This window comes from Anoplopoma fimbria, chromosome 3 (genome assembly GCF_027596085.1).
Source record: "Anoplopoma fimbria isolate UVic2021 breed Golden Eagle Sablefish chromosome 3, Afim_UVic_2022, whole genome shotgun sequence".
In the NCBI taxonomy this organism is placed as follows: Eukaryota; Metazoa; Chordata; class Actinopteri; order Perciformes; family Anoplopomatidae; genus Anoplopoma; species Anoplopoma fimbria.
Window position 1 is genome coordinate 10,078,069 of NC_072451.1, and position 25,690 is coordinate 10,103,758.

General features: G+C 41.2%; 1 protein-coding gene across 1 annotated transcript in view; it reads right to left on the reverse strand.

Moving 5' to 3' along the window:
- Window positions 1-25,690, reverse strand: part of ptprfa (protein tyrosine phosphatase receptor type Fa) — a 241,120-nt gene that overhangs the window by 113,819 nt on the left and 101,611 nt on the right. Inside the window, exons 8-12 of the mRNA XM_054596551.1 lie at window positions 24,039-24,308; window positions 20,419-21,000; window positions 16,114-16,250; window positions 15,516-15,660; window positions 8,957-9,262 (exon numbers count right to left, since the gene is read on the reverse strand). Of these exons, the coding sequence (XP_054452526.1) occupies window positions 8,957-9,262; window positions 15,516-15,660; window positions 16,114-16,250; window positions 20,419-21,000; window positions 24,039-24,308 (1,440 nt within the window). The remainder of the gene's footprint in view (window positions 1-8,956; window positions 9,263-15,515; window positions 15,661-16,113; window positions 16,251-20,418; window positions 21,001-24,038; window positions 24,309-25,690) is intronic.

Sequence of the window (25,690 nt, forward strand, 5' to 3'; positions counted from 1 at the left end):
CAACCAAGTAGTTTTCTTGCTTCAACCTAACCAAGTAGTTTTGTTGGCTGAAAATAACAAAGTCATTTTGTCGCCTGAACATAACAAAGTACTTTTGTTGCCTAAACCTACAAAGTACTTTTATTATCTAAACAAACCAAGTCATTTTGTTGCCTTAACCTAACCAAGTTATTCTGTTGCCTAAACCTAAAAAAAGTATGTTGTTGACTAGACCTAAATGTTACTTTTGTTGCCTCAGCCTGACCAAGTACTTTTGCTTCCTAAACCTAACCAAGTAGTTTTGTTGCCTCAGCCTAAGCAAGTACTTGTGTTGCCTATACCTAACCATGTACTTCTGTTACCTTTACCAAACCAAGTACTTTTGTTGCGTAATTAAACCTAAACACTAAGTAAACCTACGTTGCATGTTTATTTTATTTATTATAATATTAATTTAAGGAGCAGAAACAGACATGCAATCGCAGACACAATTTTTCTTTCTAGGATGCCAGAGGCATGACCCACCATACTGACCTCTGATTGGCTTACCCTCATACTCTTACCCTAACCATTAGCAATCTCACTCCTTATGCCTGAACCTAATCTATCCAACAGACAAAGGCAACGAGTACTAGCCAATCAGAGGCAGCATAATGCGGGCTGTGACATCCTAGAAAAAGACAAATTTGCCGTCTCTGACAAGTCCAAAACTAACGCTAAAGGGTGCCTAGAACATCATAGTTTGAACCGTAGGGCCACTTACCATGCCTCAGTTGGACAAGTTTGGATTGAGAATGTGTTGGTTTTTGAAAAGACAAGTTTTTTTGGCCAGAAAAAAAAAAGATGTTTGCAAGATTAATGTGGATCTATTATAAGAGTTTTACCCCAGCAGTTTACAATTCATATCGGAACAGTTTGAACAGCAGAAAATGTGCTGGATCGAAACAAAGCTGCCAGTTCTCTATATACATCCAGTAGTATCTCTATCCCGATCTTATAAGTAACATTGGAGTTTGAAAATTCTCCTGACCGGCTGGGATAGTTATGGGCCTGGAGACGTTACAAGGTAATGCGAAGGTTGCTGGCTATCTTTGCAGGTTATACACATCAAAGCTTGTCACATGGAGCCCCAAGAGGATGCTAGGAGTAGGGGTTAATCTACTTTATAGAATATCGAAAATGAGTTCATGAAGATTCCTCTAGAATGCTTGGTCAGCTTCAGAGGGAGGTGCAAATTTGACTTCAATAAAAATGAGAGGATGAGGTTGTGCAAATATTAATGGAATTCAAGACAGACAAGGGAAGAAAACTAAGTGTTAAAGGTTAAAATGCCCTGCACTTAGAGATTAAGACATGGAAAGAAAAGTGTTAAAGCAGCTCATGTATCAGCCAGCACAGCAGGCAAAGAAAAGTTCTATAACTTGGTGTCAGCACTATGCGCTTTAGACTAATTAGAATCGTTTAACCTCATATAGTATCAGCGAGCTACCAGAATCAAACTCCAGCTTTGGAGGAAAAAACGTCAATAAACTTATGTTATGCAAAATACAAAAGCCACAGCTCCTGCAGTGTGGAAGAAGAACAAAAGAACCATGTCAAAGACCAAACACGTCTTTGAAGTCAGTCTAGTAACCAGGAAATATTAACAACTTCTGGACGTTCAGTGCCTCTGTAGCCTCTTTGGTGGTGTGGCTCATTACAGAGATAACCCAATGTGTTTATCCACTTTATTTAGCAACCATATCACCAGCCAAGAACATCAATGTTACATGAACGTTATTTGAAGTTGTGTGGCAGTCTCCCCCTCAAAGTCAGACAGGCTTCTAGCTCAATCACAACCCCGTACTATGTCTAAACGTTGGTATTAGACATAAATCGGATAATTCATAGGATACTCGGCTGACGATGATGAGCCAATCCCTTTTCACCCCCAACACACCAAGTACCGCATCTTGGTCAGTGGCCCTCGATGTCTGAGAGAAACTTAGAAGGGACCTTTAGCGTTTGAATGAGACGCAAGGCGCTTTCATCTATCTCCAATGTAAATCAACTGGCATCATTATTAGACGGTAAGAGGAAGTAGCATAGTATTACGTGCCAGATAGTCCATAAAGGGAGGGTAGGAGTTGAGTTGTGGTGGATGGGTCAAAACAAACATAGGACTTTCACCCAGGACTTTCACAGAGGAGAGCGCTTTTTGTATCCAGTGTGAAACAAAGTCTTTTGACTTAACATCAACCACTCTCTTTTTTAAATCCAAACTAGGTGGTTTTGGTACAAACCTTACTTCCTGTTAATTATAATGAGGTTTGTTTTGAAAATACACAATGCATGTCACGAGTGTATATTGACAAGCAGTCTATGACACATTCATAAGTGATGCTACAGGGGAACCTAGAGTGTTATCGTTTGAATCTTAGGAGCACTGACCAAGCTCCTGTATTTGACGAGTTGGGGTGAGAGTGTGTTGGATGAGCGTTTGGCACAGAATGGTTTAAGCAGTATTGACTTAGGATAATACTCCAAATGTGTCTGGTGTACTAGTTACCAGATGTGTGCTGCAATGCACAATGATGTTGTTTGCAAAATAAAAGAAGAGGAAAAAGAAGGAGCTGTTGTTTTTCGAGAAAATATGTTTACAAAAAAAACACCCCAAAAGCAAATGTGATTTCACACATAAACTGCTGATTTAGCTAGCTTAAGGCCTTTACACACCGGTGGAGGGAATAGTTAAGACACGCAAATGTAAAATACTACTACTAATAATTTAAATAAATTAAACTGTTGTATAGCCCAAACTACTGTAAACTATTTTATTCAGTTTCCTTTTACCAAATTCTCTGAGGGAATTACATATGTCTGGGGCTGTGAAAGGTAAGAACAGAATGAGTGGATCTGGTTTCTGTGGTAATTGAAGAACAGATGTTAGCTAACTAGCTTGGACTCTGTGGTGGATTTGAAGAGTATCTACATCTCAGGTATAGCTGTGGACTAGAACTGACTTCATTTCTGTGTCCTGTCTTCTGTATCTACCCGCTTGGCTGACTTCCATTTTGTAAAAGTCTATCAGAGTTTTCATCTCGTAGTATCACTGAAACTAACAGTAGAGACGGGGAGGCTTAATGCAGACTTGCAGGGCCGTCCTGACTGAAAGCATGAAGCCGGTTCATGTGTCTGTGGGTGCTGGGGATTCTGTGCAGCAGCTGTTAAATGCCGGGGCAGCCACTAATTGTCTCCTTAGTATCCTCTGTGTGTGTCTGCCAGCATCCTCTTCCCTCAGCCTGCCTTAAAGAACTCCACAGCCTGAATGACCTCAACGTGCTGCTGTGTCTCATTTGCATTTACTCCCATCGCTGAGCACCAACCACTCCAAAGCTTGGATAAATTATTGAATCTATACAGTATGTGAAGCAGCAGCCAGGGAAATAGTCAGAGGGAGTCTGTGTCAATAAAAACCACAGGACTTTCACCCAGGAGACCTTTGTTCATGTCCCGAGTGAAACCAAGTCAACGCTGATTTATTTAAAAAAAAAAATGTTTGGTATGTTTCGATTAACAATGTTAACAACACATATAAAAGAGCGACCGTAAACCCGGAAAAACATTTAATTCTAAACTAAAGTGATAATGCAGTTTAGTTGCACTGTAACATAAATTTGTAGGAGACAGGGTTGCAAATCAATGACAGCATTGTACATCAAGTATTGAGGCTATTTTGCCTACAAGAACCTTCTGACACAGATTCCATAACCATGAATAAACAGTACACAAGGGGTTGTGATGTTTTTGACCGTCGTTCCGTGTCTACGACCCAAAACACCAGCTCATGGCACTGTTACATACTGTAGTAATGGGAATTATGGCTCTTTGAAGGGAACCAGATTTTATGGCTCTGTTCCTTTTATTGTTCTTTTCGGGTCGTTCGTGAACGTCACAATACTATTGTTAGATGAAAATCACTGCTACTACGTGCCATAGTATCAAGACGGATGTAGGAAAAATAAAAATGCTGAGTCTTACTGATTAAAAAAAGCTGACTTAATTACAATTTATTAAAAACATCAATAGATCAAGAGCTGTGCTGTGAGATTCTGTAGGTATCAGTGAGCAAAATGAGAATGTGTAGCGATATTCAGGCACCGGGCTGACACTAATGTGAGCTGGAAGGAGTGTTTGTGGGCCGAGCACAGAGAGAGCTGCTACAGTCTGTGTGGAGAATGGACAGATGCTGGAGAAATCCAGGCAGAGAAGAGAGCTCAAAGTCAAATGGGGGGCAGAGAGATGAAAAGAGCGTTAGATTAAAATTCAGTTGGTGCTCAGAGATGAAGCGTGGTGGGAGAGGCTGAGGGAGAGAGAGTGTGAAGATGGGAAGAGAAGGACAGCAGGTGGAGAGGGTTGGTTCTTTGGAGGGAGGGAGTGAGGGAGGGAACTCCTAACACTCTTTCAATTTGTCTCTGGAGTTTTCTTGTAAGCAGACAAAAGTTAACGTTTCAGTTTTACTCACAAAAACAGAATGTGTGTGTCTTTGAGCTTCAACAAACATCTTGAATGCATTTTCTTTCATATAAAACATTAGCAGAGAAAATTAAGTTGCTTCCTATGTAGGTGTAACCGTCACCAGGCACGCACACAGAAATGGCTGGGCCCGTCACTCATATCAACCCATGCACTCCTCCTACTGAAAACATGTTATTCAGTGATGGGGGACTTAAAAAACAAATCACTCCAACATCAGCTAACAGTTAAGATCAGTAAATGTTGTGGCTCATGTGGCTGTAGCCCAGGTTTTTTCCACCACAATGGTTGCGTACTAACTCGTGACCCATGAAAAAAAGTCACACCTGACACCCAAGAATAAGTATCTTTTTTTTTACAGAATAGAATGAGGTACAAACAAACATTCATTGAATCTTTTTTACAAAGCTTAAGATCAGTGAATAGTATTTAAAATACTGGATAATATTGAGGCTTTTCTCTGCTGCCTGTAATTAGTCCAGTACTCACAATATTCAACACTTAGCTTTGGTTGTACAATGTGAACATAAATCTTTAGGCTCCAGCTGCACAGCACCTGTTAATTATAGTGTAGTTTATAATACTATTATACATTTCATCAGCTGCATCAGGCCCATTCAAACTGTATCCCCCAGATTTATTTCTATACATTTACAAATAAAAAACACCTTTTATACTATGGCTTGGCAGGATAGTTGATGGTCTTTATCTACTGAGAGATGTGAATTATTGCCCAGAATGCCCAGGTAATCCATTTTAATTAAATTTGAAACGCAAATCCATTCTTTCCTTGGAATATTTCAGAGTTGTGACTAAACCTCCAAGGTGTGACTACATAGTCATTTTTTTATTTATTTTTTAACTGTGTGCACCTGTGTGGAGAGCCCATATAATGTCTGGACTTTCCACAGAGGTTCCTGGTGCAGTGGCACGCCCATACAAACGCTTGTTCACGTGCGACGTGGTTATCTTCACAGCTGCAGTTGCTGTTTACAAAAACCTAATAAGTAGGCAGAAAGTCACAGAAATGCCCTGGAAGTGACCTAGAAATGCACTGCTAGCTAGGTTAGCAAGACAGACCGACTAGAGAGGCGTGCACTGCTAGAGAGGTTAGCAAGACAGACCGACTAGAGAGATGTGCACTGCTAGCTAAGTTAGCAAGACAGACCTACTAGAGAGAAGTGCACTGCTAGCTAGGTTAGCAAGACAGACCGACTAGAGAGAAGTTCACTGCTAGCTACGTTCGCCAGATAGACTAGTGAGGGTTAACTGCTAGCTAGCACAGCAACTTAACGTTACTGTCATCTCTCCTCAATACACATGTCTATCAGTCTATCAGTTTTCGAGGTGTTGGCTCCTGCTTTCAGCCCTTATGCTAAACTAAGCTAACCATATTGTGACTCCAGCTCTGTACTTAACACAGACACGAGGTTGATAATATCAATCTGGACATCCTGCTCTCGGAAAGAAGAAGAGTTAACATGTTTCCCAAAATGTTGAAGTATTACTTTAAATAATGGGGTCACGATCAACTTTTTTTGCATGGTTAAATAAAAACAAAATGATGTCAAAAGTAATATCTTAACTCGGTTAACTTCTTGTAATGAATTGGTAACTGAACCCTTGGTGTTCAATGAAATGTATGTGGCCATCCACCTACCACAGAGCTCCACGGTGCTTTGGAGTGGGGAAAGAAACACCATTTAGAATTGTCTCCATAATCCTAGAACCCTGGGATTATCTTGTGATCAGCACTACCAAAAATAATGTTGTTTTTCCTGTTTTCACTAGATCAGACTGCTTCAATCATTTTAACAAATCAACAAACAAAAGCAGATAAGTCTTGACAATACACACATGTAAACACGCACAATCACTCTCTCTGTCCATTTTCCTCTCCTAATTACCATTCATTCACGGACAATTTAAACACAATATGAGGCAATCAAAGGGATGCAGACATTGGTAGGACTAATATGATTAAGAGGAAAATGAAAGGAAGGACTCAGGATGAAGGAGTTCATGGTAAGCAGTGAGAGGCCTGAGCCGGTCAGAACAGTAAGCTTTCACAGAGGAGAGGTTCCACACTATGCTGCTTTACTTTCTAAGCCTCCCTGACATTGTCCAGGACTTTGCCTTTGATACTTTGATTTCCTCTAGTGGCTTCACAAAAGAGCCCATTACGCCTTGCTCTCATTGGTCATGATATGGCCAATTGTGCCCCCACAAAAAAGGTGAATCCTCTTGTAAGGATTTGATGTAATGGTATCCGTCGTACAGCTGTGAGCATTGGGCTGTTCTGTGTTCTGCTTCAGAGTTGTCCCCAGCAGTGACAGTGATAATGGATGTGTGCTACGAATGGCAGAACCTGTCCCTACGGACTGATTCACAGTGGCCATTCTGATTTTTATCTGACTGAAGACAGAGAAAGAGCATGTCATGTTGCCACTCAGGCTGTTCTCCAGACAGCCATTCGGCAGAAAACATGCTGGCATTGTACGTTTCAGCAAACCACGGGATGCATTAAATGTCAACGATTCTGAAAAACATTTCATATCAGCCTCAAATCGCGCTTAACAGGGACGCATAATGTTTGGTTTAGGCAACCAAACTACTTGGTTAGGTTAGGAAAAAAATCCTGATATTGGTTAAAATAAAAACGTAACAACATAACGTTAAAATGATAACAACCTAACTAGCTGAATATAGAACAACCATCCTCAGCAAACCTTATTGCATAATTATTGTTATGGTCACAAATTCAGTGGTCTCCTTGGTGAAAGTCCTGTGTTTGTTTGACCAATGCACATCGCCTCTCACTGTGGAGGAATTTCTTCCTTGATATACCTGTTATTTTAACATGTAACTTTTAATAAAGGTCGTTTGATATACTGTGTCACATACAAGTGTATCCTAGGTTTAAAGAAACACACAACGACCACATTTTTTCCTGCCGCTGGGCCGTCTCCAGACACCTTAGCCTATCAGGGCAGCAGCCCAGCAGGCTAAAGCCACGTCATAAAAGGGGGAAAAGACAGGCAGACTGGAAGAAATAGGCAGGCAGGAGATGAGTGGCAGCAAAAGTCTCACAAAACAGATTCACAAAATGTTGAGAAATGAGCACAAGTTTGTGCTGAGACTGAAAATCATTTGATTCATGAAGTATAAGGTGATTGTTAGATTTTGGCAAAACATGTATAAACATTTATGTGTCGAATCTGATGTGGTTTTACAACCAAGACAGAATGTTGGTTCTGAACAATTAAAAGAAAAAGAAAAAATGATATTCATGGCAATGTTTTTCTTTTTTTACACATCGAATGCCATCAAAGGATTATGGCTATGGCGAATAAATCATGTGTAAGGCATTGTAAAGGTTAGGCAACCAAACCACTTGGCTACAGTGACTGAATGATTCTGGTGGCTGAGATTTGCTTTTAGATGTGACAAAAGGAGAACTTTGGTCTCCCAGATCAAGGTTGGATTGAACACGTGATCCACCACCTAAACCTTCTTTCACTTTGCTTCACTACAAGTGACTGCAACGGCACTGAATGTTGGCACAGGACGTATATCACATGCTGAATATTAATCTAGTATGAACTGAATTACTAGGTATAATTATCATGTTTTTTTAGCCTACTATTAATTAATGTAGTAGCACAAGTTTTTCATTATACAAAATGTAAACAATTTCTTAAGTCTATTGGCACATTTTTACTGTATGAACTATTCCAAGGCACCCAGGAACCATTTCAGCAACTGAGTAACTTAATCTGCATGTCCATAACTGAAACCTTAGTTTTAGTTTTGGCTCCTGAGCTGCAATAACCTGACCGCCAGATGGTTTGTTAAACAGAACTCTCTGAAAATGCTTCATTGGAATTGGAATGTGTAAAAAAAGGGCAGGCACTTATATATAAAAATTCTTATAAACTATAGATAAACTATTGGTCAATCAAAAGAGTGAAACATCGGTAACCATGGAGGAAAGCCGTTCAGTGTCACTCTTTGCTCTTTTTTCGATTAAGTATTCTCCAGTTCTGATAGAACTGATGCTATTGCAGGATCTAACAATCAAAGCATCATGGAGTTCGCCTCTCTAAGCTGTCTCACACATACCTAAGCCAAACCCATAGCTGCCAGTAGCTCCTCACAGGATGCTGATTGGTCCGTGCTCTGGTTTAGCAGACACAAAAACATAACTTGAAGCCTGACAAGGTGGATTTTAGTGTGACACTAAAGGCGCACGTTCCGGAACCAAATGTATTGCAGAAGTTTCCAGGGTCTAGGCGTCTGAGGCAGTTCTCAACTTTTTTATTTCACTGCTTTTGAAAGTAACACACATTCAGTGAGAGCTTGCAAGACTGAACTGCAGCAGGAGGAGAGGAGCAGAGTGAGTATTGGAGGGTTAGTATTTCCAGAGAACCCCAGGCTGTTCCCTATGAGGCCATCAACATACCATCCTCCTTGGTTTTGGTGCAGGCTGCGGAACTCTCCGGGCCGGGCCCGACGTCAGTGTGAGCCCTCACCCACACCGAATACTCAGTCCACTTCTGCAGGTCATCCAGCACGTAGCTGGTGACATCAGCGCCAATCCCTGACACCTGATGGCGCTCCACGTCCTCCCCTGTGAGCGCCTGGTAGGCCAGGGAGTAGTGCGCTATCTCCCCGTGGCGGCTGTCTGTGGGTGGTGCCACCCAACTCACCTTGATGCTGGTGGAGCTGAGGCTGAGCAAGCGTACCTCCTGGGGAGGGGCTGAGGGGGCTGATGGGAGGGGAGGAGGGAGGGTAATGGTCAAGCAGGGTGGATGGATAATGGAAGACAGAGCAATGGACCCTCTGGACTGCTGAGAGATAATCTGCTTATTTGTTACCGTAACAAAAAAATCAAGTGTGACTATGTGATCTGGCTAGTCTACGTCCTAAACATTGTGTTTATATCCCAGGAATTTGCTTTATCAGTAGGTTTTGGAGGAAACAGCATTGCAGCTTGTCTAATGTCCAATGGTAATGTTTAATTTTCCTAATCAAGGGAAAGTGTGAAAATGTGTGAAACCTTTATACTGCACATAAGTCATACACTCTTAAAGGTAAAGGTACTAACTAGAACCATGTAGGGTTCTTCTACTAGGCTAATGGAACACTATGGTTCCTGCAACACTTTTATAAAGGTTCTTCCTAGAACCCCTCATGTGAGGTTCTACAGAGAAAACTTCAGTTGTGTAATGATTCCACCACGAACTATCTCTGAAGGTTCTATCCAGAAGCTTTCCACCTTCTAAGGGTGCTAACAAGAACCCAACCAGGGGGTTATTCCGATATCCAATTTATTATTAAAAGGTTTGATATATTACCAAACCAAGGGGGTTCAGCCGAGGACCCTTTTTTCAATAGAACCCTAAATGGGGCTGATGTGATGCATTGCTACCCACAACAATCATAGTTTCCAATTACAGTTTTTTCGGGTGTCTGGACTGTATAGTTGGCCTTGTCTTTTTAAACCCATGTTTTCAACAATCCTTGAAGATCTCTTTCTTCAGAAGAGGGTTCTTTGGATGAAAAGGGTTCTTAATGGAACCTTGAGTCTTACAAACAACCTGGGAAAAACCTGTTCTTCACAAAGGGGTTTTTCAAAAGCAAACGGTTCTTGGTAGAACCTAAGCCCTTCAGGAAGAACTTGTTTGGAACCCTTATTTCTAAGAGTGTATTGAGGAGATCAGGGTTGTGTTTGCAAAGCTCAGGATTTTGACACAAGGGACTTGGGTTCACCAGTTCAAGGTGTCGATTGTTTTTTAATTACAAAAAATAGGTTAATTTGTTTTTTCCATTATTTTTCTTCAGTTTATAATAATCCAAATGCTGAGATTTGGGAATGCTGCAAGAGAAATGAGCAGTTAAGCAATCAGACAGGTTACGAACAAACCAACTGTTTATCTAGATTATCTACACCACTTTATTTGGAGGTGGGAGTGAGCACATCTGAAATGTTGGTTATGATCCCTCTCTAAAGAGACAAACTACAGTGAATACCGTAGCCTGGAGCCTAACCCCGAGGTTTGCTTCAAACCTGTCTGAGCGTCTTGACTGCTGGTGGTTCTTGACCCATTGGACTTGTTTTTAGCAGATTTCAGAAACAACCAAAATGAATGCAAAGGTATCATAAGTGATTAAACCAATGACTAAACTTAGCACAATAGGACTCAAGCAGAAAGAAACCGAAACAGTCTTTTAAATAGGAGTAAATATAAATGTTTCCGAGCAGCATAATGTTTTTAATAAACCGTATTGATTTTCAAATAAGTTTCTATTATTTTATTTATAATAGATGTGGTTCAAAATGGATGGTTGGTTGTTAGGATTATTATTGAATTATGAAGGCGATTTGTTGTCATGAAATAAACACGATTATTAACATAAAACGTATTTTATGTGAATTTATAGATTGTGCTTTCATCCATTTCTACATATCCTCCCCACAGTCCAGAGGGCAGATAAAAACCAGGGTGACACTTCACACTCCACCTACCTTCCTGTGAAACACCACATAAACACATTACCAACACAGTGTGAAGTGTCGCCAACTGAAAAGTAAAACATGCACACTACAGATGAATGCATGTATGCACAAATGATACACAAGAGCAGAATTCAATCAAATACAGAAGCAAAACCAACAGTGGAGATGAGTGTGGAGCAGGTGGGAGAGATAACACAGGGGACCGTTATCGTGCTCGCCTGTGGTTTGGCAGCCCCAGCAGAGCGTGTGGACCCAGTGAGGTCACTGTTTGAACAGTGTTGGAGGCTGGTTTGTTCGCCCTGAGCAGAGGTGCTTGTGACGTGTTGAAAGAGACGCACAAGAAACAGCCATAATTCCATCACACGTACCAGAACCTTTGGATACATCCATGCAGGAGGTGAAATAGATCAAAGAGAAAGAGATGCACCGCAGACGATTAAAGAACCGGGTTGTAAAAAAGAAAAAAAGAACTTGGTGTAGAGGTGGGTAGCTGTGAGAGAAAAAAAGGAATTCCTTTTTTTGGACAGAGAGTGTATGAATCTGACCCACACAGAAAAGGTATGCGGGTGTATTTGGGTCATTGTTGATAAAAAAATCATAAAAATTACAGAGCAGTGGTATCGGGTATTAATCCCAAAACAAAGTCTAAAATATTAAAGTATAGAATTTATAGAAGGAAAACTTCGATATTTTCTAAGATTAAAGTAATTAGTTAACAAGATTTCCAAGAAAGTCAAACATTTTTCTCATAAAAATTGGCAAGATTATAAAGTCATAAATTTACGTGAAGAAAAACATAATAATAATAATATAAAATGCAAAACCGTGGTAAAGCAGCCCTTTTATTTAGTAGCTCCTGAAGTCGTGTGATTATGGTAAGTGTTGCCTCTGAGCGGAGCGAAGGTCCTAAGAGATACATACATGTTTTCTTTCATGTTTCTTTGTTTCCTTATATGAACATGAAATAATATTGTAGAAGTTAAAGAGAAGAAGAGACAAACAACTTAAATCTTGGACTACGCAAAGGAGTCTTTTATTTCAGCACAGCTAACACTAAAAACCAACAGAAGACGTTACTCCAAACACACTGCGTTACCATAAGTACACAATGACGTTTTAAAGGGACAGTGCCCAACTGTCACTGTGTCAGAGTCAAACGGCACATAACATAACAGCTTGTGTTGAACCACAGATTATGGTGAATCATCTCTTTAGATTTTTGCTGCGACCCATCCACCGATAAGAGATGAGAATGGAGCAGGCGGCAAACCCTCTAGTTCTGCGGAGCGAAGCCGATGCTTAAGTGTCTTAAAACTTGGTAACTCAGAAAACTACATTGCGATGGCCGTATTCCAAGATGGTGACGGCGAAATCGCCAAACTCGAGGCTTCATAACATCAGTCCACAACCCAATGGGTGGCGTCGTGATGACTACTTATAAACAGTCTATGGAATGGACAGATGGATATAGAGTCTGCTACAATATAAATTATTTTGCACTTTGTGGCTCACATTTCCAACTACCGTCTGCCTGATTCCATGTGAATGCAGCATCATTTGATTGTGTGTATTATCTCACTTTAACAAAAGTAATTTGTTGTCTTGTGACAGTCGTCTGGCATTGCTTAAAACAAAACATGACCTCACCTTGTTTTTTAGTGCATCTCCTCTGATGGCTTGTCAATTTTAAGAACTATAACGTGACAAGCTCCAGATATATATACTGTAAACAAACAGAACAGAAGACAGAGATTGGCTGATAGATGAAAATATGGAGGGAGTGTGATAAGCAGTAAGTGACAGCGGTGGTGAGGGTCTTTAGACCTGTTAGCAAGTTTCCTGACACGGTGGGTTTGACTGCCAGAGGAGTGATGGCAGACTGAAAATCAAAGCGACTACACTCGTTTGTCGGCGCCTTGACTGCTGGCGCAGGGAATTCTTTCCTGACAGGTAAAAAACAAGAGAGAGGGCTTAGATTCCTTCTGGGAGCTGTCATAAATACTGCAGGTTCAATTCCACATCTCCTGGCATGCCAGAGAGGCACAGATCCAATGCTGGATATGCAGTGGAGCTCTGAATGAAAGGTGTTCAGTAGTTTTAGTGTCAGTGTGGGAGCAGTGATTGAACAGCAGCATTGCTGCATATCGGCAACACCGGTTGCCATGTTTCACATGACAAACTATCATTTGGAAGGAACATGACAGTCATGATGAAAGCTATCTCTCCGTGCAACAGGGTTTGTGTTTTCTTGGTCTTACATTATAATATGCGGTACGTATCGACGCGGCGCCTTTATTAGACTATTTGTCAAAATAAAAAATGTGCTATGCCGGATGATTTGTTACGCAAGGGCAGCAGAAAAAGCAGAAAAACATAGAAATATCAAGCACTACTAGCGTGCCTATGAATGATGGATTCTGTGAAGCAGTGGATTTTACGCCCAGAAAAAAAAAAACTCCTGACATTTCCTTTTGTTGTCGTCTTGGTGCTTGAACTTTGTAATTGAGTTGCATGTTCAGCAAAATCAAGCATGACTGACACAAGGAAACAAGTCTTCACATAATTAATGCTGTGCTGGTAATTACATTTTGTGAGCTTGAAACTGCAATAACACGGCCGGTGTGGTGCTAGAATAGTCTGAGCACACAGCTCAGGCTGGTTAAGAACAGGAGTTTCTGCTGTCTTATTCAGTTTGGAAACAGTGTTACAAAGATGATCCCCACTAGGCCTGGGCTGCATCACCACACTGTCAATCAACACCATATTGGTTGGCAACAATAATGGTCCTTACATGTCTACAATGATGGAACAATTTTCATTATGCAATGCCCGTTAAGAATTTTGAGCTTTATTCAGTCTCCCTTTTTCTTTTTCCTCCTCTATGCTTTGCTGCATTTTTTTAGCATAGCATTTTTTTTTTCAAAATTCTAGAATACGTCTGATTTTGTGTTATTGTGGTTATATAAATGTAATGTATAATATGCATATTATGTGCTATATATGTTGTTGTTAGATTGCTGCGAGACCGCCCTGTTTATTCAGGTTCATGCAGGATACTAAATAGTTTTTGGCCGTACTGAAAATGTTGTTTTTGAAAGGCTAAACACCAACAATTATGAATTGAGGCAGATTATTTTGTTAGATAAAAACAGAGTTTTGGGAAATAAATGTGTACCCTTTTTCAATAAATGTTGACGTTATGACTATGGATTGAGACAATGACAGAGAAAAGGACACAGCGCCGTATCTCCCGCCGAGCGTGTTCGAGAGGGAGAGGAAGAAGAGAAGATAAAAGCCAATGCACAAAATGTTTCTGTAAATTATGAATTATAAATCGAATGTCAATGTTATGAATGAAGCTTAGAACTATTCGGTACTGCCCTAGTAATTACCCATGTAGTTCTAACTCCAGCAGGGAAGTTGTCTGCTATAGTTAGCAAAATAATATTATGTGCCTTTATAGCGACTCTTTGGTTTTTACATTATTAATTATTGAAATTGCAATAGATTTATTCACAAATATAAATACAGAAAAATATTGTTTGGTGTTTTGTTTTATAGTGCCATTGAATATCCAGCTATTTTTTGGAAAGCCCTTCTTCAATGGATGGCACTGTTGCAAATTGTCCATTATCCTTAACATTCCCCCTTACAACCTTGAGAGAAAGTACATTTTTTATTATTATTTCTGCTCCGACGTCAAAGAGAAAGCACAACGTCAAAGAAAGTTCATTACATGTGGTCCATTCTTTCTATATTTCCATCTCTAGCCCATGTGAGTTAATCGTGTTAGACCTGCTGTGCGTGAGGTGAAAAGCTGTACAGAGACATACTGAATACATCTATGTATAGGTTTCTATTCATTGTGCTGTAAATGCCATATTGGGGGAAAACACAACACATTATCTCATGTTTGTTCCCGCTTTACAATAATTGAAATGCATTATACTATGATACAACATTTTCTTCTTGTACAACAGAGTGTCAAGTAACACTGAGTTTTTTGGTCTGAATCGTGCACATCTGACAGAGCAGATACTTTGCTAATTGAATCATTCCGGCTGTCAACACAGACAACAAATACCACTAAAAGCAAATAACTAACAATTAAATGTACACATGGTAGCATCGGATGCTGCTCACAGCTTGGAAGTAAGCAGGAGAGAAAAGGGGTGGATCACTCACACACACAAACACACGCACACAAAGTAGGACAGTCCTACATTAAAGTGCAGCATGACCTGCTGTCTGTTACCTGAAATTAATTTTGCCTGGTGTCCATGTGGCACTGATTATGCAGGATGACATCACCAACACAGTCAAAATGACTCCCTTGTCGGTCTCTATGACTTCATGTTTCCTCCCTTTGATTCATTTGTATTTGCTTAGTTTAAACATGAAAATGTAACAGAGCTAAAAGACAACAAATAATAGTTTATTTTGTTTTTGTCTTGACCAAGTTAGCTGAACCAGAGTGACATTAGAAGGCTGGAGTACTTACTGGATTGGGCAGTCCTGGCCTCAATAGGCTGGGTAAAGACTCCTAAACCCATCTCAGATTTTGCAGCCATGGAAAACATGTAGAGTGTGTCTGGCTTCAGACCATCAACTGCATGGGAGCCTGCTGGGCCGAAAGTGGCATGATGCTGTGGAGAGATGGACACCATAAGATCATGAAGGCCACAGTCCATACACACACACCACTGATCCCTCTGTTAACTACTGGAAACACTTTCACAATCTGGGGTTTCATTTGGCTGTCCCAAAATTCAGCACAAAACCAAAGCAACTAACTAACTAAACTCTTCTCACATGAGATCAATCTAATCAGAAGGAACTGATGTCGTTGTTGATTTGAGGCAACGTTTGTGGGAAGTAAAGGTCAAAACTATTGCAAATGAAAATAGAGCAAAAGGGTCCTAGTCTGAAACTGTCAATGACAAACAAACAATGTGTTAGGTGGCAACATAAGAATGAATTCAATGAAAGAAATAAAGAAACAAGCACACAACAAAGAAATGTTTTAGACATTTTAAGGGTAAAATCCATCCCATCAATCTACCTCATTGGAAGAGAACTATTCTTAAGGTGGTATTTACCTTGTTTGTGGGATTGTTCTCCTCCCAGTAGAGCAGTTCAAAGCCAATTATTTGATCCTGGACAGGCCAAAGCCATGACAGCATAATGCGCGAGTCCAGCTCGGCCTCAGCCTCAAACCCAGACGGCTGAGCGGGAACTGGAGGCATAAACAGAGACATGGAGAGACTAAAAGACAGGAACAGAGACAGAGACGGTGAAGGTCTGTATTCAGAGGTAACACAAAGTAAGGGAGCCTGGAGGTGAAGTGGAAGGCCGGGCGATGCTGCAGTCAATACTCATCAGCATTCAGAGCAGCAACAAAACTGAGGAAGTATAAAGGATGTCATCACCTTCAAATCCTCTGAGGTGATTTTACATCAAAAAAGTGTCTCATATCCATGAGTGCCAGGAATTACGGAGCTGTGTTAATATGGCGGGCCACAGCTTCTCCAAATACCATCATTACAGCTAGACCGGTGTGTTCTTGCTACCATCTTTGTCAGTTTCTGGAGCCTGAAAATCCTTATTAAAATACAGTGGAGCTGAGGTGAGACAAGAAAGCAGCAGTAATTACAGCTGATCTGAGAATGGCTTCTGTCAGTGTTGTGTTGTTTTGCAACTAGCCCAAAGTGGCTGACAACTCAGTTAGTGCCAGTTTAAAGCCCTTATGTGTTTGAATGACATGTCGCCCCTCTCCTTTTACTTTTGTTCTACCTGTGGGAAAACGTACACCTTGAACACTTCTATTGCCACGTGATCTTATCCCTACTTGTATTTTGTTGCTTGGGCAGCCTTTTGTGTAGTATCTTTGAAGCAGAAGGCTTGCGTGTGGTAAAATCTTGTGAAACTGTCACGGTAAGGTTTAGGAGATAAAATGACTTGGTCAGTGTTCAAAATAACATCATGGTTTGGCTCAAAAAAGTACGCTTGTGACAGAACTTAAGCAACGGACGTACTGAAACTTCATGTGACATAACGTTGCATGCGGTGCCTGGGTGCCACTATGTTTGAAAGAAACCCCCAAAAATGCCCTGTTGGCTGCCTCTATGGTTGATACAACATGAATAAGTTCCCTCCAGGGTGCCCTTCCAGCGGAGAAAACATGATATAACGCCCTCTAGGGTGCTGTTCCAATAGAGAAAACTGGTTACAGTGCCCTCTAGGGTGCCTTACCAGTGGAGAAATCATGATGAAGTTCACTTTACGGTGCCTGTCCAGTGGAGAAAACTTGATCAAGTGGCCTGTTGGAAGCCCTCAAATGGAGAAAACGTGATGCAGTGCCATATAGGCTGCCCTGCGTGCTAGAATTTTTTCTTTTTTTTTTGCCGCTGCCAGCCTGAGTCTACCGCTGCTTTATACTACATCTGTTGCTTTGAGCTTTTAAAAATAACTTGGATGGGTTTACAGTGGAGTTAGCTGAAAGCCCTGTATTCCCAGTATAATGTCGCCTAACTTCCACCTGGGCAGAAGTCTAATTAGCTTGCTTAAATTTTACATTTACTAATTTGAGGTTATTGAATTTCAGACACCAAAACAGCTCAAAACTGGCTGCAAATAAGTACTACTGAAAGGACTTGCCATAACAACTTTTTACAACATTTTAACACTATTTTATCAATGGTACCAATTCTGTATTGTATACACAAGCTATGAAATTGACAATGCATGCCAACAAATTATCAAAAATTTTACCCCAATACCTGCCAGGTTCTGTTAAGTCCTGAGAGGTAACCGTTAAATTATGTGAAAGGTTTGATAAGTGGGATCAGTGCCAATATAAACAGATAGCTGAACTCAACGAACCTGTATCTAAGGTGCTATAATAACATGTCAGATGTAGTGGTCTGACCGTAGCATCCCTACATTAAAGATGCGTTCTTAAAATCAGTTAGGAAGGGACTGTGTTTGTCACAATATCTTTTTCATAAAACAAACACTTTAACAGATTGAACTGCATGTGTTGCTTTGGCGGCTCCTATAAAAGTTGCAAATAATAAACCAGTGATTCTTCGCCCGAGCTCAGGCAAACAGCCCATTGCTTTAGATTATACGATGTAGTAGACGGCCACATAATAGATGGCACGACTTGGGAAAATTGTAGATTAATTGCAGCGATGTGCTCATAAAAACAACGGGAAGAAACAGCCCATCCTTCTCAGTGTGATACTAGTTACTAGGCTTTGTAATATGCATTTAAGTCAAAATGATTTATGTCAGCCTGGTAGGGTGCTGAACTCTATTCCAAAAATAAATAAAGTGGGTCAGCTGAATTTGGGTGGCTTTATCTTCCATTGCAGCCCTGCTGTTTGTGTCATGTTTCTTCCAGCCGAGCACAGCGAGCGGAAACCACTGAAACGGGCTCTCTGTGAATGAAATACTATTATTATTCCTCTACGCACTGGCAGCCACTCTGTCCTTGAGGATAAAGTGTGTGAGACCTTCGTATTACACACACTCTCACGTGAACTGTATGCTCCTGAGTATCCTCGTACATAAATTACCCACTGTGCTCATTTCAGCTGGTGGATATCTGACGGACTAATGTTCCACATTACAGCTCTGTTTTTCTGCAGTTTTCAAAAATGATGCGAGTTAAACGCAGTGTGACTACATTTTCCCCAGACACGTTATGCTACCAATCACCTAAAACATATTTCCACTACACAGACAAACAGGTGTGGCTTAAAGCAAACAGTCAGGCATCAATCTACACGACATAACGCTCTTAATGCACAATACTAACAGGATGGAGGTGTATTTTAGAGGTGCTACATGAAGCAGTGTAGATATCCGTTTGTTATGTTATTCTGCTGGTTTTGTTGGTGTTTGTGTTTCTAAAAAGATTGAGCACCAGAGGTGCAATGTAACCAAGAACATTTAGTCTAAACTTCTCTAAATTGTTTTGTGATGGCATGTCATCAATCTAGAAAGAAATACCTATGCAGATTAAATCAATCAAACTGAGACTCTGGAATGAAACTGCCAATTAAGAATCCCAAAGAGGAAGCAACATTCTGTCATATCTATTATTTTATACTATCACTCCTTCAGCATTGTCTTGACAATTACCTTATAACCTATAGTATGATATATGGAAATGACTTTAACTACTTATCGTACGTTATACGGATGTGAACTCAAGCATTTTACATTACTGAATTATACTACAATAATTATTACGTTATAAATGTATCGTACAATATATTACTTGACGTCAATCAATTTTACATTATCAACTTATCATGAGCTCTATATCATTTATGTTATCGACTTATTGTACGATATATGGACATGACCGCGATCATTTTTGTTGACCTTGATATTGCCTGTTAACACGTGTGTTGGTTTACATAAGAATGTCACCATTTTAGCCAAAATAGTGCTAGAATTAATAGCAGGGTTTCCCCTACCGTTACAAGACGTGGGCATTGTACAGACGTTGCATATTTTTGTTGAGAGAGCAGAAGGGAATATTTTATTTATTGTTTTGGTGGGGTGGTATGATTAGATTGGTTTTATTTACCCTGCATAGCTTAAAGGTCTTTCATATTCCAATTCCAATTTCTGAATATTCTTAAGAATTTGAAGTGCATTGCTATTTAAAAGGGTGTATTTGCATTATTATGCTATTACATTTTCATAACATCATGGCATGAAAAGGTGTTAAAATGAAAATACCAGTGTTTATCACAATTATTTCCGGGACGATAAACCATCCAACAAAAGCAGTTATTGTGACAGGCTTGGCTGTAAATTATTTTAATTTCTTGAAGCTATGAGTAGACCCTCAATTTTTTTTGTGCCGGGCATGTTTAGCAAGTGTGTATATCAACAGCACAGTCAAAAAGACAGTGTTTTTAGTGTGCATATTGACTGTTTTGAGTGAACTTTCTTGTGTCACTTTTCTAGTGTGACTACACTAAATACTCAAAACTTGCTCACAATGATTGTGTATCTATTGGACTGGGACACAGCTAATGTTGGTGAAGAAAGGCTAAAGAGCTAGGCCATTTTCTAAGGAGTTGTTGAAAACCAAATCAGAGCTAAAAGGACTGAATGTTGACTTAATGTACTCATCAGTTGGACACAAATATGTCTCCAAATGAATGATAATAACCACAAGCTTCCAAATAATAGCTAACATAATCAATCAATACAGTATTTTAAGTAAGGGGGTCATTTTACACTGTGGAATTGCTGCTTTAATTGAAGTAAATTAATGAATTATCTTCTTACTGGCAATACTTCTGTCGCTACAAAACGATCCAGCAAAAGTGGGACCCAGGTGCCTGCTGCTTGAAATGCAGTGTGACGAGTGTTCTCACCTCCCTGCTGGGTCTTGATCTGCAGAACATCAGAGGGAGGTCCGTCTCCCACCGAGGTGAAGCCCAGCACCCTCAGGCTGTAGGTGATGTCCGCGGTGAGGCCTGAGATGGTGGTGAGCTGGCTGTCGTCTGTGTTGTGTTTCTGCCAGGCGCTTAGCGGGGCGTCGTGATCCGAGCTGTAGTAGACCCGGTATCCCCGGATCTGGCCGTTGGGCTCCTCCGGAGGTTCCCATTGGACCAGCATGGTGCTGGAGCTCAGCATGCGCGCCTGGATGTGCAGGGGAGGCGACGAGGGCGCCTGCTCGCTTGTGCGGGTGTCCACGACGCCGCTGGGAGGCCCCCGGCCGACGTTGTTGACGGCCATGACACGGAACTCGTACTCCGAGAAGGGGCTGAGACCGCCGATGCTGTACCGGGTCGTGGCCACTCCATCTATTTCCTGGAAGCCATTGTCAGAGACTTTGGCGTGGTACTGGATCACGTAGTAGGACACCGGTTCTGGGTTTCCAGAGTCCCAGGTTAGGGTGACGCTGGTGGCCGTGGTTTCCGTCACAGTGAGCGAGGTAGGCGGCTTGGGCAGGGCTGTTAGAAAGCAGAGACCGAAAAAAACAAGTCACTTTCTAAAGGAACACATACTGAAGCTTTGAGTTCATGGAGCTCTTCAACACTGCCAGTTCATTGTTATTCAGGAGCCTGTCTCTGACCTATCCTGATCTGCCAAGCAGGCTGAGCCCATGTATCATGTTGCCAAGCATGTGGGTGCATGTAATCCTATGTAAATCCATCTATAGTCTGCTTAACCAGAGCTGGAGATCATCAGAGGTGAACATATATGTATATACTATATATATACACACATATATATATATATATACACATATATATATATACACATACACATATATACATATACACATACCGTACGCACTATAAGGCGCACTTAAAAGCCTTTAATTTTCTCAAAAAACGACAGTGCGCCTTATAATCCGGAGCGCTTTATATATGGATTAATTCTGGTTGTGCTTACTGACCTCGAAGCGATTTCAAAATGTTTTAGTACGACTTTGGTAAACTACAAAGCCGCACCGCAGCAGCATTACGGCTACCGTAGTCAGGAGCGTCGCGGAGTAATACATACTGTGCTTCACCATCACATTACAGTGTGTGTGTATAAGGACCCAACATGTCAAGAGACACGCTGACGACGCGGACTTCAAACTCAAGGCTGTCAGTCACTCAGTAGAACATGGGAATAGAGCAGCTGCGAGAGAATTCAACGTTAATGAATCAATGGTACGGAAGTGGAGGAAGTTTGACTGACTGACTGTTTTGTTTCGCTTAATGCGCCTTATAGTCCGGTGCGCCTTATATATGAAAAAAGATCGAAAATAGACCATTCATTGACAGTGCGCCTTATAATCCAGTGCGCCCTATAGTGCGGAAAATACGGTATATACATATACACATATATATATACACATACACATATATACATATACACATATATACATATACACATATATATATACATATATATATATATACACATATACATATATATATATATATATATATATATATATATATATATATATATATATATATATATATACAGTGGGTACGGAAAGTATTCAGACCCCTTTAAATTTTTCACTCTTTGTTTCATTGCAGCCATTTGCTAAAATCGAAAAGTTCATTTTTTTTCGCATTAATGTACACTCAGCAACCCATCTTGACAGAAAAAAACAGAAATGTAGAACTTTTTGCAAATTTATTAAAAAAGAAAAACTGAAATATCACATGGTATTCAGACCCTTTGCTGTGACACTCATATTTAACTCACATGCTGTCCATTTCTTCTGATCCTCCTTGAGATGGTTCTACTCCTTCATTGGAGTCCAGCTGTGTTTAATTAAACTGATTGGACTTGATTAGGAAAGGCACACACCTGTCTATATAAGACCTTACAGCGCATGTCAGAACAAATGAGAATCATGAGGTCGAAGGAACTGCCCAAGGAGCTCAGAGACAGAATTGTGGCAAGGCACAGATCTGGCCAAGGTTACAAAAGAATTTCTGCAGCACTCAAGGTTCCTAAGAGCACAGTGGCCTCCATAATCCTTAAATGGAAGAAGTATGGGATGACCAGAACTCTTCCTAGACCTGGCCATCCAGCCAAACTGAGCAATCTTGGGAGAAGAGCCTTGGTGAGAGAGGTAAAGAAGAACCCAAAGATCACTGTGGCTGAGCTCCAGAGATGCAGTAGGGAGATGGGAGAAAGTTCCACAAAGTCAACTATCACTGCAGCCCTCCACCAGTCGGGGCTTTATGGCAGAGTGGCCCGACGGAAGCCTCTCCTCAGTGCAAGACATATGAAAGCCCGCATAGAGTTTGCCAAAAAACACATGGAGGACTCCCAAACTATGAGAAATAAGATTCTCTGGTCTGATGAGACCAAGATTGAACTTTTGGCGTTAATTCTAAGCGGTATGTGTGGGAAAACCAGGCACTGCTCATCACCTGCCCAATACAATCCCAACAGTGAAACATGGTGGTGGCAGCATCATGCTATGGTGGTGTTTTTCAGCTGCAGGGACAGGACGACTGGTTGCAATTGAAGGAAAGATGAATGCGGCCAAGTACAGAGATATCCTGGAAGAAAACCTCCTCCAGAGTGCTCAGGACCTCAGACTGGGCCGAAGGTTCACCTTCCAACAAGACAATGACCCGAAGCACACAGCTAAAATAACAAAGGAGTGGCTTCGGAACAAGTCTGTGACCATTCTTGACTGGCCCAGCCAGAGCCCTGACCTAAACCCAATTGAGCATCTCTGGAGAGACCTGAAAATGGCTGTCCACCAACGTTCACCATCCAACCTGACAGAACTGGAGAGGATCTGCAAGGAAGAATGGCAGAGGATCCCCAAATCCAGGTGTGAGAAACTTGTTGCATCATTCCCAAGAAGACTCATGGCTGTACTAGCTCAAAAGGGTGCTTCTACTCAATACTGAGCAAATGGTCTGAATACTTATGACCATGTGATATTTCAGTTTTTCTTTTTTAATAAATTTGCAAAAATTTCTACATTTCTGTTTTTTTCTGTCAAGATGGGTTGCTGAGTGTACATTAATGCGAAAAAAAATGAACTTTTTTGATTTTAGCAAATGGCTGCAATGAAACAAAGGGTGAAAAATTTAAAGGGGTCTGAATACTTTCCGTACCCACTGTATATACACATACACACACGTATATATATATATATATATAAATGAAAAGAACATAAAACAAACGTTGAGATATGATTACATCTAGGCAACATCTGAATTTCTCTATATCTGTGTATCTGTGTCTGTCATATCAGAGTTGCTCATTTACATTTACATCTGGGCAGCCCTGGACTTCCATACAACTAGATGTAAGTTAAAAAGGAAACCTGACTCTTTAAAACTCCAGTAGCGAATCTGAAAATGTTGCATCACGACATCTCATATCACCAATGAAAGCATTTGTTATTGATAGCAAATAGAAGCACTTATCTTATTTCTCCCCAAGCTAATTCTGCACCTCTACACCTTCTACCCAGACACACCCACCCTGACAGCGATGGAGAGCGTCTGACCTTTGACGGTGATCTGGGCCGTGGTCTCGATCATGCCCAGGGAGGATATGGCCACGCAGGTGTAGTTGGCGGACTGCCGGATGTTGGTGAGCTCCAGGACGTTGCGGCCGATGGGCATCTCCTCCTCCCGGGTCAGCTCCACCTCGCCGCTCATCCACTTGACGTAAGGCATGGGAGCGCCGACCGCCACGCAGGTCAGGTTGACGCTGCCGCCGGGCATCACCTCGTGATTGGTGGGCGGGATGGAGAAACGGGGGGGCACACGGCGAACTGCGGGGGTGTAAAGAGAGGGGGTGTGAGAGGACACAGGGGAGGAGGAGGGGGTAGTGGTGGTGGTGGGGGGGGACCACCGGGCTGACGTCATGATAGACTGGCCTGGCTTTTTACTGTGCACCAGTGTGCGTGAACTGCAGATGAGCCTGAACGACAACAATTTCACTGTCCCATGATGCTCTAGTCAAGAGTTTTTCTGTAAATCTGATTTCAATTATCGGTTTAGATTCAATTTAAAGCCAATGGATAGGCTGTTTTTGTCCTCCTGCTAAATAAACACTCTTTTTGATTTTGCCCCTTGGCTAATACGGAGAATGTCATAAAAGTTAGTTTAAGTAGATTTTAACAACTAAAGTCTACAGTTAGAAACATATGAAAAGACAAGTAAAACCATTCCTAAAACATTCCTGTAGTTTTATTCATTTAAAGTCAATTTGTTAAGACTTAAAGTCCATAATCAGTCATCGTGTCTAATTTCCTTTACTATTGCTTTACAGTGCAGACATTTCTACTTTTACAGCTGTGACTGCTATTGCAGTTACTGACATTTACTGGATGTCAGTGAACATGTTTCATGCTTAGAAGCCATGAAGCCTGTCAGTCAGTTGTCAGCTGCCTATGACTCTGGGAGTCACGGCGTGCTTCGGCTTGGCAGAGAGTTAGAGAGGACGTTTTGTGGCTGTTCCTGTTGTGCAGGAAGAAAAGTTGAGCAGGAGCTAAGGGGCATGTTAGAGGGAGAAAACTGTGAACCAGAGAGGCTTTTGTTGTTTTGGCGTTGGATACGGCCCACAGTAGCCCATGTGCAAACCGCTAATAAAGTGCCAGCAAATCGGGCTAACATCTCGCAGCATTCTTACCAAAGGACGCTACAATACTTTGAACAAACAGTTTTAGATTAACATGCATTAAGCAAAGGGCAAATTGGCACAAAGTATTTTACTCTTCATGGACTGTATATTTAGGACCTGATTTACCAAAGGATATAGAAACTCTTCCTATGCAGCAGTTACTGCCAGCACTTTCTGCGTGCAACACCATGAATGCCTCCAAGAAAAAACTGACATGAAGTTCACATCTTAATCGTGTCTCATCCCTCTATAACTCTGTTGTCGTGGAAGCGTAGCACCCACCCTCTGGTTCCCTCTAAACAACGTTAGGTCTGACAGCACTGTTGCTGTAGTTCACGCTGTTGAGCCTGGTTTTTACTTTTGTGTGTCAACCTGGCGCAAGCCTCCACGGATGGTGCTCAAACTACGAGAACGCACAAAGGTGCTTATGCTCAACACGTTTGTCGCAGTACTGGTAGAAACACCAGAGGGCTTACAGTTGTAATTATCTGTAAACTCATATCTCATATTCACAGACTACTTTATTGCCTT